The following is an 18,186-nucleotide window of genomic DNA, read 5'->3' on the forward strand; positions in this document are numbered from 1 at the left end:
AGGGCCTCACTTGCTGAGAGATCCCGCCTCACCACCTCCTGATCAGTAGGCGTGGCCAAAGAGGTTAGAGGCGGAGATAGGAGGGCTTCTCCGAGACCTAAAGGCACAACTAGCGTACTTAGGGCGTGGCCAAACGGGTGGGGGGCGGGACTCTGGAGGGCCTTGATCCTGACAGATCAGGCTCTGCTTCGGTCAGCCCGTGAGAAGGCCGGGAAGATGGCGGCCTCCTGGAGGCTAGGCTGTGACCCGCGGCTGTTACGCTGCCTCCTCGGCTTCGCGGGCCGCCGAAGCGTAGGGCTGGTTAAGGGGACTGCTGAATGGTCTGTCGGCCGCGCAGTTAGTTGGAGATGGCTTCACAGCACGCGGTGGCTTCGGGGTGAGTGTCCGGAACTCTACGCTTCTCTGTGTAGTTGAGCTATGGGCCCAGGTCAGAAGCAATCTAGTTGAGGGCCAGCGGTTGGGTGTGGGGGTTCCCAAGCTCCTGTTCCCTTCGGCCTGCTTTTGGGTGGAGTCTGCTGACTTGGCCTAATGCATGCCGCAAAGGGCTTTCTTGGGAGTTGGGAGAATTCACCTCTGCTCCTGGTCCCCTGGTATGTATGGTTTCTTTATGACCTTGCCTTGGAATTTGGGTTATTTCTGAGGTGCAAAGAGTTCCTAAAGGCTCTTTTCTCAAGCCCCTTCCCTTTCATGTCTCATATATTTTTTAGAGTTGTCAAAACAGCTCCGACACAGAAAAGCTGCCCAAGGTTGCCGAGATTCAGAAGTTACTGCTGGTCTTTCTTATTCGTCCTCTAGGCCTGTCTCTGTTGGGAGATCTTTTCATGGAGGCTAGTAGGGTTACCCCATTTAGTGACTCGTAAAAGATTTAACTTGTAAATACCTACGGTGTCTTAGACATAAGTCCAGCAGAGTATTTTATTAGCTTGTAAGAGTAAAATGTTGGAGGGGAATCATACCAAGAACTTTATTATAGAAATGTGTCATTTAGTCATAATATTGACACGATTAGCAGAAGTGTGTATTCAACAGTATGTAAAATGACATGTCCGGTATTATTTTTCCTTACATGGATAAGAGGAGGTGGAAGATAAGACTAACTTTTTTTTTTAGTGTGATGTTTATTAGTTGCCAATTATTCCTTGCACACCACAAAATGAATATTTATATAAATATTGTAATTTGGTGTAATAGACACTGCCTTCATACTCTGAGCTATCAAAGCTCAGAAGTAATCCGCAGTCACGAGTGCATTGACATTTCTAAAGATTTAGTAATGGGAACAATTCATTTCAATTTCTTTGGCCTAATGTTTCATAAAACACTCCTTGGAGCAGTGATTCTTTAACACTGTGTATAGAATTCCCTCTCTTCCCTCTCACTGGTTTGCTAAAATTAGACTTTTTGCAGTTTATAGAGATTCTGTTTCTCCAGGAAACATTTTACAAAATGACAGATAAGTTTGATGTTTCTTGGACTACTCTTTGAAACTCACTGATAGAGAAAATCATGGAATGTGAAAAGCTTAGTACTGGTCATAATCCAGGAAGAGCGTTCTTAACATTGTGAAATAGATCCTTTTGCAAATCTTTGAAAATGCTCTAGACTCTTTATACAGAGAAAAGGACATAAGTGATTATATACCAAAATGTTCATGCATAGAGCCAGTTTAAAGACTCTTGCCTTTAGAACTCAGTCTGTCCTTATCTGAATCATTATGACATTTTACCTACTACTCCATCCCCTAGACACAAACCATGAACAGCTTTTCTAACTTCAGTATAAATACCATCTGTAAGGGAGAAAGGCCACATGCCAAGGCAAACTGAATTAGTTTCCTAGTGCTGCTGCAACAAATTACCACAAATTAGTGGCTTAGAACAACACAAATTTATTATCTTGTGGTTCTAGGGGAGGATCAGAAGTCCAAAATAGAGCTGTGTGCACTGGCAGTATTGTAGCCAATAAGGTTTCTCTGAGTTGCAATTATTACTAATACAAGTCCAAAGTAGATCTCACTGGGCTAAAATTGAGATGTTGGCAGGGGCTGTTTTTCTTTCTTGGAAAGCCTTGGTAAAAGGCTCTAGATCAGTGGTTCTTAATCTGTGGGTCACGATCCCTTTGGGGGTCAAACAACCCTTTTACAGTGGTCACTTAAATACATCTTGCATATCAGATATTTACGTTACGATTCATAACAGTAGCAACATTACAGTTATGAAGTAGCAACGAAAATAATTTTATGATTGGGGGTCACCACAACATGAGGAACTGTGTTAAAGGGTTGCGGTATTAGGAAGGTTGAGAACCACTGCTCTAGACCCTGTTTCCTTGTGTTTTCCAACTTTTAAAGCCTTCTCAGATTCCCTGGCTCATAGTTTGCCTTCATCTTCAAAGTCAGCAGTGACTGGTTGGGTCTTTAGTATGTTATACCACGATTGACACTCACTCTTGCCTTCCTCCTTCCACTGATAAGAACCCTTGTGATTACATTGGGTCTACCTGGATAATCTGGGCTATTCTCCTCATCGCAAGGTTCGTTGGTTAGCAAACTTAATTCCATTTTCAACAGAAATTTCCTCTTGCCATATAACAACATATTCATGGGTTCTGGGTATTAGGACATGAACCTTTGTTGAGGGGTAGGGTAGGTGCATTCTCCACGTGAAGCTGTGTTGAGTAACTTGTTTGGAAATTTTTGAATTTTTTCCTGCTACTGAGCCAAAAATTTATCTCCTTTTGACTCAAACCTACAGATTTTTGCCATGCTGAATACAGGTGGTAATCTTTGAACTATTTCTTTCATAAAGCTTGAAGTACACTGGTGTTATTTCTCTGTGCTATAAGCAACTGTCATTTCATAAAAACTAAGCAACTGTTTGGATTACTGTTAAGTATGTAGATTAGGTATAGTTATTGAACCATTTCCCCTTTCACACATCTATCCAGGACTTAAAAATCTGTTATTTGGAAGTACCTTTGAAGTTTTGGTTTTCTTAAGAAGTATTGACACCATTTGTATGAGCTATGACATATGCCATTTTCTTAACACTTCTAGAATTTCTTATTTACTTCTCACAACTTAGTAAAGTTGGCATCATCTGCATTTAGTTGGACAAAAATTCCAAGGCTCAGTAAAATTGTGAATCTCTTCAAGACAGCTATAATGGTAATGAACTGAAGAGTGTGTATGTATTTATATACATATATTCATTTGTGTTTAACACATCCCTAATTTGCTTCATTCCCCCAACTAAGACATTTATTGAGAAAGCAGAGACAGATATTGCTGAATAAGTGAAGAAATGCACATCTATTAGGTGCCAGGCACTTGGTAGCATACTTGGAAAGTACTTGGCCAGCTGAACAAAACAGATTCTCAGTATTCTGCCACATGGCTCATTTAGTCATATTTAGCTTCTGGGCCTGCAATCCTAAATTCTATATAGGCTTTATCCTTAAGGTATTTATATGCTGCTTGGAGGGATAAACAGTAAAAGCTTGATTTCAGTAGTGAGTACAGTGAGCTCTGGAGCGTAAGTTCAAGCTGACAAGAAATTAGTATATGAGGCTTCTTAGAGGAAGACGTTGCAGCCCTTCCAGGCTAAAGGAACAGTAGAAACAAATGGTTGGAAGTCAAGTGTGACTGAGATAGCATTTGTAAAGTTTTACAACTTAGGCAATGAACTTTTAAATATGAATATTGTTCTTTCAGAGTAGGTGGCCCATGATTTGGAAACTAATAATTAATAAGATGTTACTTACTAATATTGGCTTTAAGTTGTTTTTGAAGAGTAACATGTTGAATTTAAAATAACATATAGGTAAAAAATAAATGAGGTACAACTTTGGTAGTGATTTGCCTAATATGTAATTATAGGCCTAGCATGTTATGATGTTAAACAAATATGCCTGAGGAAGCTAGAAATCTAGGGAGTTATAAAAGGACACTAATGTCTACAGTAGGAGTCCAAGTTGGCAGCCAGTGAACTGACCCACATCATTTTAGAAGAAAAGTCTATTGACAACACTTAAAAACTGAAAGACTTAACATAAAACCCCAGATTTTTGTCTTTTTTTGAAAATTTAAGACCCTGTCTGGTGGCCATTGCCTAAGACTGAGTAATGATTGTTCTTTGTAGGTGGAAATTATTTCCTAGTTTATCACTATCCTTCCTACTCTTCATTACTTCTCAGTCAACAAGGCTGAATGTCTCTTGGTATTAGCCATCACACCTAGTTGGCATTCTTCTCTTATACCCTTATCTCTATGGAAAGTAGAAGATACAAGACCAAGAACAATGAGAGAGCAGGGATTGTGTATTTTTAGAAAGGAGGAAATTCTTAATATGACAATAAAGGATGTATCTAAAGAAAAACTTTTAAGATACTAGCCCTCTTCTCTCATCTGCCTGTTTTCTGTAGGCATTCAAGTTTTTGACAAGGAGGAAGCAACTTTGATAATAGTTCATGGTATAGTATTTCGGCCAAAACACATTCTTTTAGGTCAGGTTCTCATTAAGTACTTCTACAATGATTCTGATAAGGTTGATATTCTTCAAACTCTCATTTAACCGTGAAAACAGAAACACATGGAATAGTGGAAGTAAAGATAGGATTTAGAATGTAGAGTGCTGCTGGGCCACAGAGGGACCATAATGGTTACATCTATTTCTTCTAAGGCTTCTTTGTCTTTTCTTTTTCTCTGGTTTACTTTTTTTCTGTGGAGACAGCCTTCTTACTCATTGCTTTTCTTTCTCCATAATCCCAGCCTGCCTTGCCTTCATGGTGATTCAGGTCTTTATGCGCCATGTTTCATCAGTTTAGTTCAAGCACTCAGCGTCACTTCTATAATCTTCTTTCAGATTCCCTGAATAGAGAAGCTGATTGATCGATTGTAGGTCAGTTGTGGTATTGGGTACACAGGACTGATACTTCAAAGACTATGGTTTGGACATTTTCTTTAACATGGTAGTTATGAGTTGGGAATCAATGATTGCCTTATGTGTTACTATTACACTCTGATTAAAATATGCCTGTGGTGTAGTACTCCCTTATTTTAATTATTTCTAGGCTAAGTAATGACTAAGGAAAATGTATTATCAAAGCAAAGAAATCTAGGCTACTCAGTTGAGATGTATGGCCATCCAAGGAAAATAGGATAAAGGGGTAAATGAGATCTACATAAAAGCAGCAACATGAGGGACTAAGAACATTTGGATTATCAGGGAATACTTTGTATATATTTGCTTTGCTTTAAGACATTTCATTTTGTATCAAAAGGGGAATATTAGAAGTAACCATCACATTCCAAGCACTCACTGCATTTAAATTACTTCTAATCATCTAAGAAGATGATCTTCTTCTAAGAAGTCTGTCAGGGTTCATTAAGAGAAGAAATAGAGACTCAGAGATGTTTAGCATTGTGTCCAAAGTTTGTGAGTAAGTGGATGACTCTTCTGGAATTATGCATGGAATAATATCCAGAGGGAAAAAAGGGGATTTTTTTTTTCTTGGATGTCCTTTCACAAAACAAAGACACATGTTACCATAGCAGAATTCCCTTATATTGTATTGACCAGAACTGAGTCATGTGCCCTTAAGATAGTCATTGGCTTGACCTCACTGGTATAAAGAATAGGTTGACTTTGACTAATTAGGAGCTAAGTGATATAGTCATTAACCTAGAGAGCATGTGCATGAGAAAAACATATAGTTCCGTAAAATTGAGCCTCTGCCATCAAGAAAAAAGTTCAGGGAGTAGTATGTTTGGGAATAATAAGTAGCATTTATTGAGAGCTTGTTATATACCATGCACTCTTATTATTGCTATACTCTGGGGATAGAGTTCCAGTTCAACCTAGGTCTGAGACCAATGCTTGTTTCTTTAACCACAGGCTACCCTAGTATCTAAAGATAGCTTGATTATAGACAGCGGCAGAACAGTGTCAACATAGAAGTGAACACTTTTTCCTTTTTTTTTTAAATTAAAAAATCAGACATTTTAGTAATAAATACATGATGGACTACCATTTCGGTGACAGCTGTGATATCACTTATCATTTTAGAAAAATTTAAAATATAAAAATTCTAGACTGTGTATAAGGGTGGCAGAACTAAGAGTATATTTTAACTTCCTACTATATGTAAATTCCAGAGATGATACACTCTTAAATATGTGTATACCTTCTTATTTTTATCTTGAATATAATTTTCCTTTTACAACAAAATATGTAAATCCCCAGACTGTCGTCTGTGTTCATTTTTTTCCTGAACTGTGGGATGATGATTTCTTTATGCCCTTTCTCCAAGATGGCAAAATAAAATGCGATTCATGTTAAATTTTAGTTTTATAGTTTAATACCAAGAAGAACACTATTGCAAACTGAAACTTCTGAAATATTTGGTTTATTTTATTCAGTGGAGATATATTCTATAGCCATATGCTACCTAAAAATTCCAGCCAGGTGTGTTTCTAATGTGAAGGATTAAGAAAGAATCAGCAGATTCCATAAACAAAATGGGGCATATGGTGATTTTTTTTTTGGTAGGTAGAACATTTATGTACTATGTCTAGTGATCTACTTGATACTGTATAAATCAAAGACTTTCTTCTGTTGCATGAAACTATCTGGGAAGAATTATAATTGGCAAATGTATAATTCAAGATAGTTTGCTTGGGAATCTATTAGCCCTGGGTTTCAGAGGGGCATACATCTATTAGGAACATGTATTACTACTTAAAGAAAATGCATATATGAAAAATTTTATATATAATTTTGAATCCAGGCTAGATGTATTCCTTTATCCCCAAACTATTATCCATAAATACTGCCTAATCTCTATCCTACTTCCATAAACATTTTGGTCACTGCTTACAGAAAATAGTTTTGCTACTTTGAAAGGATATTTAATATATCTGAGAACAAGAAAGAAAAGTTTTAATATATCTGAAAATAGCAAGAAAGGTTTCAATATAGGGGTTCCAATTATAAATAAATGACTAGTAGATACATTTGTATGGGTAGCCACAACAAAGCCCATACTTTGGAAATCCTGTTTATATCTAGATATGGGTCAGTATACTTGTACATTTAGGCTCATCAGATAATTCACCTTTCCCTAAACACCTCTTTCCTTTCTTTCATTCATACTGTTCCTTCAAACAGAGTGACTTCCTTATGATTTGATATATTTCTTATTAGGTGCCACCCTCTCAGACCTTACTACATATTTGAGAGGGTCCAGCCAGGTACTCCCAAAAGAGTGAGTTGAGAATAGCTTAATAAGTGACCATTTTTATGAATTTGGGATGTAGAGATTTTGCTATACTAAGGAGCTGTTTAGAATAAGGTACTCTGAGTATGACCCAGAGACTTGAAGAGGCATGGGAAGGGAGCAGTTACCAGAATTGGAAGGGAGAGGCTGTGGAGAAGACCTCTAAGGAAAGGACCTCTTCAGTAAAGGATGCAGACAGCCCCAGGTGATCCCATGAAGAGGGAGCAGAGGAAGTAAATACACTTGCCTTATAATCTCCCCTCAGTCTCTACCCTCTTCAGCCCTTGGCTGAACCCACACAAGAGTCAAAAATGCAGAGGAGGCAATTGATACAGCCCATACATTGTGAGGAAGGGCAAAGGAAAGAGATCACTTTACTCTGCTTGACTCCTGCCTATCAGCCATAACACTGTGTTTATACCTCAGTTTTAACTCTTAAAATTGTTGAGCACTATATCATGTATATATATGAGAACAAGGCTGGATTAGTTAAAGGGGAGAATGAAAAGGAAATCTTCACATTTAGGCTGGAAAAGTGAAAGGAACCTGTGTATACATCTCTTATTATCCCAGAAAAGAATTGTGACTTCCTGTGTTATAGGACATTGTGATACATCCACCCAGCTTGCTGGATACCCCCAGTATCTACCCCCTTAACCATTTCTCTACCCTCTTCAATAATAAACATCTAACATTGTAAAAACTTGGCATGTATTACTTTATTTATTTACAAAAATCTGTATCACTGAGGCAGAGTAAGATGGCAGATTAGAAACATCTTACTAGCCACTTGTGTGAAGCAGGAGAATGAAAGCTCCAGCCACCTCTGGCTGGGGGAACCAACCCAGGGCATAACACTGGGGGCACAGTGAAGAAGTGGTGGACTACAGAAGCCAGAGAGGAAGTCTGGAGCTGAGGAAAATTAGCATAGAACATGAGTGCTTGGGAATGGGCAGGGATTGGCTGGCCGGCCTGCCAGGAGGACTGGGTATAGTCCTGCAGGTTTTGTTTGTTGGTTTTTGTTTTTTGTTTTTTGTTTTTTTTTTATTGAATGGTAACTATGTGGTTTTGGTTTTTTTTGAGATAGAGTTCACTATGTTGCCCTCTGTTGAGTGCAAAGTTATCACAGCTCACAGCAACCTCAAACTCTCGGGCTTAAGCGATTCTCTTGCTTCAGCCTCCCAAGTAGCTGGGACTACAGGTGCCTGCCACAATGCCTGGCTGTTTTTTATTGCAGTTGTTATTGTTGCTTTAGCTGGCCCAGGCTCGGTTCAAATCTATCAGCCTCGGTGTATGTGGCTGGCACTGCAACCACTGTGCTACGGGCACCGAGCCTGTCCTGCAGTTTTTTGATTTGGGGTTAAAGTTGCTCCTCTGAGTGGCCTTGGAAGGCTTAAATGAGTAGGTGGACTACAACAGTGTCTCGCTGCCAAGATTAAATACCCGGTGGGGTGGATCTCCCATCATCTTGACTGCTATCTGGGTGCTGCCATTGTGGGAAGACTAGGTGGGAGAAACAGTCCTCAGGGTCGTAGTGCAGGGCTGGTTCTGGTGCACTTGTTGAGGTTGGGCATCTACCTTTGGGGTGATCTGAGTGACCTGGGAATTGTCAGGGGGCACTGTTTTACATGCCTCCTAAGGAATCTGTTAAGAACTCTAGGCCCCCAGTCCCATGGGGACTCAATGCCAATGAAGCAACCAGGTCCTGGTAGAGGGAAGCTAACTAAGGAAGACAAGACTTGAACTCCTCTGCAACTAAGAGAGTGGTTTCCAGCTCTAATTTTTCACAACTACAGCTTATGTTTTCCATCTCTTAAAACCACAGTGTCACCAGGTGTCCAGGCAATATATTGCAATATATATATACAAATACATACATAGTTACACACACACACACACACACACACATTTCTTTGGTTTTTGTTTGATTGTATTTTTTTTTCATTTTTACTTTTTTAGTGGCAAAGTCTCTTTCATTTTCTTATGGGTTTTCAGCCCCTTTTATTCTCTTTTTTAAAATTTCTCTTCATTTTTCTCTTTTTTGGTAGAGATTTTTCTGCGTTGCTCATCTTTCCCACATAAATTTCTCATAGAAAAGCTAAGGTAGCCCCCTTTTTTCTTTTATAAAATTGTCGTTTAATATTTATTTTTTTTTCTGTGAGTGCTGTGGAGGTAGGAGTCATGGCTCAAGGAGATCAGAGCTTACAATCTAGGGTATCCTAGCTTTGGCCTTTGCAAGAACAATATTGGCAGGTCCCCACTGCAACATATTGTGAAAATTGTCATTTAATATTTATTTTTTTTTTCTGTGAGTGCTGTAGAGGTAGGAGTCATGGCTCAAGGAGATCAGAGCTTACAATCTAGGGTATCCTTCTAGCTTTGGCCTTTGCAAGAACAATATTGGCAGGTCCCCACTGCAACATATTGTGGAATTATTAATTTTTATTCTCTTTCCATATTTGGCAGAGGTCAGGTATTGCTTTGAACAAGCAGACAAGGAGCTTATGACTTCGAGGGACTGGCCCAACCTGACCCCCCGTAGCCCTAGAGTTAGTTGCTGGTGTATCCATAGTACCCTGCCAAACAACACAGTTTTTCTTTTTTTTCTTTTTTTTTTGAGACGGAGACTCAAGCTATCCCCCTGGGTAGAGTGCCATGGCATCACGCTCACAGCGACCTCCAACTCCTGGGCTCAAGCGAGTCTCCTGCCTCAGCCTCCCAAGTAGCTGGGACCACATGCGCCCGCCACAACGCCTGGCCATTTTTTGGTTGCAGCCATCATTGTTGCCTGGCAGGCCCGGGCTGGGGATTCGAACCCGCCACCTTAGGTGTATGTGGCTGGCGTCTTAGCCACTTGAGCCACAGGCGCCGAGCCAACACAGTTTTTCTTATCTATTTTTCTTCTTCTTTTTTTTTTATTGAGCAATAATAATAATGCAAAAAAAAAAGTAACATTCACATTGTCAAATAAGAGTATTTCTGTTATAGGATGCTTTGACTCTGAGGTTCAGTATGGAGTCATCAGTTAACTTCTTATTATTTTCCAAAGTCTCAAAAAATAGACAACTAATATTTATAAATAAAAATAAAAGATTTCAAAAAAACAGATCATGCTAAATCTTATAGACAATAGAAAAAGAAGAAATACTTTAAAATCATTATATTTCATCTGGATACACCTGATATTAAAATTGGAAAATATATGTTATTATAAAGGTGAAATTACAAACATATTTCACTAATAAATGGTCTATTTTTCTTCTTTCACCTCCCATCTTTTCTTTCTTTCTTTCTTTTTTTCTTTTCCTTTTCTTTCTCTTTTCTAACTCTTTACTGTTTTCTTCCTTTGGCTTTATACCAAAAGGACACTTCAAGACCTAAGCCCTGAGACAGGTGATTTAAAGTGAAGAGGTAGTGAGAAACAAGAAGTAGGGGAGGGAAGTGAACAAGAAAAAACATAAGGAGGAACCAACAGCAAATTATCGGCAACATGAAAAACCAAAACAAGGTAACCTATCCAAGGGACCATGAAGCAGATACTGCAGAGGATTCCACCTATAAAGAATTAATGGAAATGTCAGAAAAGGAATTGAAAGTATAGTTAGCAAAGGCATTAAAGGGAATTAATGAAAAAGTAGAAAAACAACTGAAAACTAGATGAAAGATATGAAGAATATAGAAAGAATATGGTAGAGCTTAAGGAATTGAAGGAGTCGATCGGTGAACTTAAAAATGCAGTAGAAAGTATCAATAACAGATTAGATTATAGAGAAGAAAGAATCTCAAAGCTAGAGGACAAAGTTCTTGAGCTAACCCAGGTAGTTAAAGAGGCAGAAAAGAAGAGTGAGAAAGCAGAACATTCACTCAAAGAATTATGGGACTTCATGAAGTATTCACACATACTAATTATTGGTATCCCTGAAGGGGAAGAATAATATTCCAAAGAAATGGAAGCCCTACTAGAGGATATTATAAACGAAAATTTCCTAAGTTTCATTAAAGATTCCACAATACTCTCATTTAGAGGGATATCGAACCCTGGGTCATCTCAACACAGTATCTCCAAGATACTTTGTCATAACCTGTCCAAAGTCAAGACAAAAGAGAAAATTCTGCAAGCAGCCAGGAGTAAGCACCAACTGACATACAGGAGCAGATAGTTGAGGGTGACAGTAGAATTTTCAGCTGGAACTTTACAAGCCAGAAGAGAATAGTCATCTACCTTTAACCTTCTTAAACAAAACAATTTTCAGCCCAGAATTCTGTATTCAGCTAAACTAAGGTTCAGAATTGATGGAGAAATCAAAACTTTTACTGACATGCAAGCATTGAGAAAATAAGCCATAACAAGATCAGCTGTACAGGAAATACTTAGACCTATTCTCCATACTGACCATCACAATGGAAATCACCAACAAAGTTAACACCTAGGAGCTAAAGAACAAAACTTAGCTTCCACAATGGTGCAAAGGATAAAACTAAGCAATAGATGTTCACAAAATAAGATAAAAACAACTCCACCATACTTATCAATTCTCTCAAGAAATGTTAATGCCTTGAATTCCCACTGAAGAGGCACAGGGTGGCTGATTGGTTAAAAAAGCACAAGTCATCCATATGCTGTCTCCAGAAAACACACCTAATCTTGAAGGACAAATTTGGACCCAGGGTAAAGGGATAGAAAACAGTATTTTAGGCAAATGGAACTCAGAAGAAAAGAGGGATTGCAATCTTACTTTCAGATACAAGTGGATTTAAAGCAACTAAAGTTAAGAAAGACAAAAACGGTCATTTCATTCTGGTTGAGGAAACAACATAACAAGAGAGCATTTTAATTTTAAATATTTATGCACCCAATTTAAATGCTCCTAGGTTTATGAAACAGACCTTGATTGTTTTGAGTGATACAATATCCTATAACACCATGATAGCTGGAGACTTTAATACCCCTCTGGCAGAACTGGACAGATTATCTAAACAGAAACTGAACAAAGATACAAGGGATGTAAATGTGATTCTAGAACAAATGGCAGAAACTGAACTATGTGATTCTAGAACAAATGGACTTCATGGACATATACAGAACACACCATCTCAAAGCTAAGGAATATACATTCTTTTCATCAGTTCATGTAACATACACCAAATAGATTATATAGTAGGATACCAATCAAAACTCAGAAATATTAAAAGAATTGAAATTATACCTTGTGTATTCTCAGACCACAAGGCAATAAATATGGAATTTAACTCCCAGTAAAAATTGTTATCCCCACACAAAGGCATGGAAATTAAATAACCTTATGCTGAATGACAGTTGGGTCAAGGAAGAGATAAAGGAAGAAATTGTTAAATTCTTCAAACATAACAACAATGAAGATACAAGTTACTAAAACCTGTGGGATACTGAAAAAATAGTCTTAAGAGGGAAATTTATTGCATTAGATGCCTACATCTGAAAAACAGAAAGAGAGCACATCAACAATGCAATGAATCATGTTAAGAAAATGGAAAAGGAAAAACAACCCAATCCCAAACCTAGCAGAAGAAATGAAATAATCACTATTAAGTCAGAAATAAATAAAATTGAAAACAGTAAATAAAATTGACAAACCTTTGGCCTGATTAGCAATAGAAAAATAAAATCTTTAATAAGATTTCCTCAATTGACAATGTAGAAAAGGGGAAATAACATATCGCAGTGATATAAGAGATTATCTCCAACTACTAGGAGAAACTCTATGCTCAGAAGTTTGACAATATGGAGGAAATGGACCAATATCTGGAATCATGCCCTCTCTCTAGACTTGCCCAAGAAGAATTAGATCTGTTTAACAGACCAATATCAAGCACGGAGATTGAAGAAACAATTAAAAAAAAAAATTCTTCCAACAAAAAAAGCCCTGGACCAGATGGCTTCACATCAGAATTCTGTCAAACTTTCAAAGAAGATCTTGTCCATATACTGCAGAAACTATTCCAAAACATTGAGGAGGAAGGAAGCCTCCTCAACATGTTCTACAAACATCATCCTGATAGCAAAATGAGGAAATGACCCAACTAAAAAGGAGACCAATTTCACTAATGAATATGGATATAAAAATAATAAAATCTTAGTCGATAGATTATACCTACACATTAAAAAAATTGTACCTCACAATCAAGTAGGATGCAAGGCTGGTTTAACATATGCAAATCCATAAATGTAATTCTGCACATCAATAGAAGCAAAAACAAAGACTATATGATTCTCACAATAGATGCAGAAAAAGCATTTGATAAAATTCATTGTTTTCTAACAAGAACACTTAAGAGTATAAGCATAGGTGTCATATTTCTTAAACTGATTAAAGCTGTCTACAACAAACCCACAGCTAATATACTGAATGGAGTAAAACTGAAAGCTTTTCCACTTAGAACTGGAACCAGACAAGGTATCCTCTGTTGCCACTACTATTCAACAATAGTGCTGGAAATTGTAGCCAATGCAGTCAGGCAAAAGAAGTATATAAAGGTCAACCAAATGGGGGCAGAGGAGGTCAAACTCTCGCTCTTTACTGATGATATGGTCTTATACTTAGAAAACTCCAGAGACTCAATCAGAAAACTGGAAGTGATCAGAAAACAGTAACATCTCAGAGTATAAAATCAATGTCCACAAACTAGTAGCTTTTGTACATGCCAACAACAGCCAACTTGAGAAGCAAATCAGACACAATTCTCTTCACAGTGGCTTCAATGAAAATGAAATACCTAGAAATATATCTAACAAAAGAGGTGAAGGACCCCTAGAAAGAGAATTATAAAATCCTAAGAAAAGAAACAGCAGAAGACATTAACAAATGGAAGAGCATATCATGCTTCTGGCTGGGAAAAATCAAAATTGTTAAAATGTCTGTCCGTACTTCCCAAAGCAATCTACAGATTCAGTGCAATCCCCATGAACATACCAATATCATACTTTGAAGAACTGGAAAAAATAGTTCTTGTTGTGGGAAACTGGAAAAAATCTTATCTAGCCAAGGCAATTTTTAGTAAAAAAAAAAAAAAAAGCTGGAGGCATCACTCTACAAGACTTCAGACTGTATTACAAGTCCACAGTGATCAAAACAGCATGGTTTTGGCACAAAAATAGAGACTAGACATTTGAAATTGAATAGAAAACCAAGAGATGAAACCAATCTCTTAAAGACATCTGTTCTTTGCTAAACCCAACAAAAGCATACAGCAGGGAAAAGAATCCCTATTCAATAAATGGTGCTGGGACAACTGGGTAACCACATGTAAAAGACTGGAACTGGACCCACACCTTTCGCCACCCACAAAAATCGATTCAATATGGATAAAAGATTTAAATCTAAGGCATGAAATGATAAACATCGTAGGAAAGAGTGTGGGAAAAAGTCTTCAAGATGTCAGCCTGGGGAAATATTTTATGAAGATTTCCGTGGCAATTCCAACAATAACATCAACAAAAACCCAAATGGGACTAATTAAACTGAAAAGCTTCTGCACAACTAAAGTTACAAAAATCAAAGCAAATAGTCTTCAGAATGGGAAAATATATTTGCATGCTACAAATCTGACAAAAGTTTGATAAGTAAGATCTATTGAGCACTGAAATTTAAAAAAAAAAGAGCAAACAATCCCATTTATCACTGGGGGAGAGACATGGACAGAACCTTCTCTGAGCATGACAGACAAATGTTTAACAAACTTGAAAAATGCTCATAATTATCAGAGAAGTGCAAATCAAAACCACCTTATCCCCAGTAAGATTAGCCTACCTCGCAAAGTTGCAGATGCGGGCATGGGTATGGAGAGAGGGGACTACTTTTACGTTGTTGGACTGCAAACTAATATCACCTCTTTCAAAAGAAGTATTGAGAATCCTCAAAGAACTCATATCGGACCTCCCATTTGATCCCACAATCCCCCTAATAGGCATCTACCTAGAAGGTAAAAAAATTATTGTATCATAAAGACATTTGCAGTAAATTGTTTATCACAGCTCAATTTACAATGATTAAGATGTGGATACAATATAAATCTCCACCAACTCAGGAATGGATTAATAAACTATGGTATATGTTTTCCACGGAATACTATTCTGCCATTAAAAAGATGGTGACTTTACAAAGATGGAGTTGAAAGTATCACAAGAACGGAAAAGCAAATATCCAATGTGCTCAATACTAATATGAAGCCAGTAGATGATTTAATTCACACCCACAGAGGAGAAAAATACATTTGAATTCAAGTTGGGGATAGGTGAAGGGAGTTTGGGGTGCTCCCCTTAATGGGCACAATGTAGGAGTGTATATGCCATACCTTTTGGGTACAGGACACAACTGCAAGATGGACTCTAACAAACTCAAATATTTTTACCTGGTTATTTGTACCCTCGGGTTAACCTGAAATTAAAAACAAAAACAAAAATCTATATCATCATTTTACAGAATAGGATACTGAGGCACAGAATGGTTAAATAACAGACCACAGATACGTAATTTGAGCATAGGCAGATTGGCTTCAGTGCTTGTTCTACAATGGTATCCTGATTCTCCTTAAAAAAGAAATTAAATATCAAGAAAGAAAATATATTTCCTTTATCACAGTAATACATGCATATAGTTTAAATAGTTAAAGGGTTTATGGTACTAAAAGGTTTGTAGCAATACAGTGAGTCTCTGCCTTGTCTCTTCCAATTTTCTGTCTTAGAAGCAACTGGTTTTGTCTCTTAACTTCATTTTAGCATTTGCCAATCTCTCTGTTTCTATTTTAGCCATTATCTGTGGATGACTTCTGGTCTCTATGTCTTCCCTTTCATTGAAGTTACTTTGTAATTCTTGGTCAAATCCATATTACATATTTACACTAAGAGAATATTTTATACAACTGAGGATTGCCATATATTGCCCCATATTTTGATTGCTACATTTTTGTTTTTCCTGCAGTTATTGCTGCCTTTTAAAATTTTTGTTTAGTTTTTTCTGTAACTATCGTTACTTGATCCCGTACCATTTAATAGCTTCTCCACACAATTTTCTGTAATGTCAGTCACATCAGATAATTTCTCAGGTGATTTACTTTATGTATCCCCAGCTATGCAGGTTGAACTTCCATGCCAGTTTTCAGTTGAATGAGGGTGGGTTGTAACCTAGCATTGGCTTGAGAAAGGGGATCCAGGTATCTAGCTGCTTCTCAGACAGCACACCCAGATTATTCCCACTGTAGGGATTTTAGGCTTCTTAGGGTTGCTGAAGTTGATTATTACTCGTTTATTTACTTTTCTGCTTACAAAATTTTGTTCCATTGTCCTTCTCATCTCTGTCCCCTTGTGGATTTCTGTTTAAAAATAACAAAAACAAAACATATGTTTTTTACTTAGTGTTAGGTAAGTTTGAGGTGGGGAGAAAAGTTGGATGAATGTATTGTAGAAAAGTATTAAAATGTAGATTATAAGAAACAAAGAAAGAAACAACCCTTACAGTAATATTACTAAATAGATAGAGATAACTATGATTTTTCATTTCCAAGTATATTCTTTCAGTCAATATGTGCTGGCCGGGTAGAAATTGGATTATGCCATATACAAGTTGAGTGTCCCTAATCTGAAAACCTGAAATCTGAACCTTTTATTTGAGCATTGACATGAGGCTCAAAGGAAGTGCTCCTTGGAGCATTTTGGATTTCAGATTTTCAGATTTTTGAATTAGGGATGCTCAATTGGTAAGAATAATACAAATCTGAAGAAATCTGAAATCCCAAACACTTCTGGTCAAAACCATTTCAGATAAGACATACTCAACTTGTTTACTGTTTATGGGTTATTTTTTTGCTTGTTAGTAAGCCAAGACCTGTAAATGCTATTTTTCACACAAACTGTTGTGTAATTATTTTGTTTTGTGGTCCATTGACATTTTCAATCTCTTTGTACATCAGTACCACACCAAAATAGCTATTTGAACAAAGAGACTTACACGATAAGCACTTCTTTAAACAACAACAACAAAAAATGCTGCAGCTGCTTTTATTCAAAGCTGCAGTATTAATTCTGTGCTCTGGTGCTAATTTTAAAAGTACCTGCACTTCATTTGGCTTTATTTCATCCAGCCTGTAGATGGCAGAATTGTTTTACTTGAACAGTAATTTTAAAGGTTCAGTTTTATTTGGCGAGTTCCTGTGTTGAAATGAGAGGTGATTAAATGTGCTGGCTCTCCCTATTAGAGAAGCAAGCTAATGCTGGGAACAGGGAGGCGCAGTAAGAAAGTACTGAGCAATTTACTTCTTCATTTGGTGTATCTTCATTTCATGATTTTTGTGCACTTGGATTATAGTCCTATAAATGAACTAGAGCATGACACTTAAGCTGTGCCATATGTAAACTGCTGAATTTCCTTAATTACTTTAGTCAGAGTAATGGAGCTTAGATCTACTTTATATTAACCATAAAGCAATTTGTTCTGCATTTGTATTTTAAGAGTTTACTTGTATTAATTTTTTTTTCATCTGGAGACCTTTTAAAGTTCATGTATAAATCATCAATTTAAAGCTTTGATATAATTGAGTTTGCTGAAGTGTGAGTATTTTGTTCTTAGGATAAAAGAAATGCTTTAGGGAACGAGAAATTAAAATTAGATTAGTGTTCCATATTTGGGATTCAAAGTCAGAGTATTTGCTGCAGAAAAATTGTAAGGGCAGTTTCAAAGAAGTACTAGAATCACTGAGAGGAACTACTATAAAATTCAGTGGTTGGCTTGGCGCCTGTGGCTCAAGCGGCTAAGGTGCCAGCCACATACACCTAAGGTGGCGGGTTCGAATCCCCAGCCCGGCCCGCCAAACAACAATGATGACTGCAACCAAAAAATGGCCAGGTGCTGTGGCGGGCGCCTGTAGTCCCAGCTACTT

At 37.4% G+C, this 18,186-nt stretch overlaps 1 protein-coding gene across 1 annotated transcript in view; it reads left to right on the forward strand.

The window, feature by feature from the left end:
* Positions 1–212: 212 nt before the first annotated feature.
* The window catches only part of PDHX (pyruvate dehydrogenase complex component X), a 77,045-nt gene continuing 59,071 nt past the window's right edge, over positions 213–18,186 (forward strand). Inside the window, exon 1 of the mRNA XM_003781229.3 lies at positions 213–376. Within this exon, the coding sequence (XP_003781277.1) occupies positions 217–376 (160 nt within the window). The 5' untranslated portion in view covers positions 213–216. The remainder of the gene's footprint in view (positions 377–18,186) is intronic.

The sequence above is a fragment of the Otolemur garnettii genome, unplaced genomic scaffold (assembly GCF_000181295.1).
Source record: "Otolemur garnettii isolate 467f Iridium unplaced genomic scaffold, OtoGar3 scaffold00001, whole genome shotgun sequence".
Classification (NCBI taxonomy): Eukaryota; Metazoa; Chordata; class Mammalia; order Primates; family Galagidae; genus Otolemur; species Otolemur garnettii.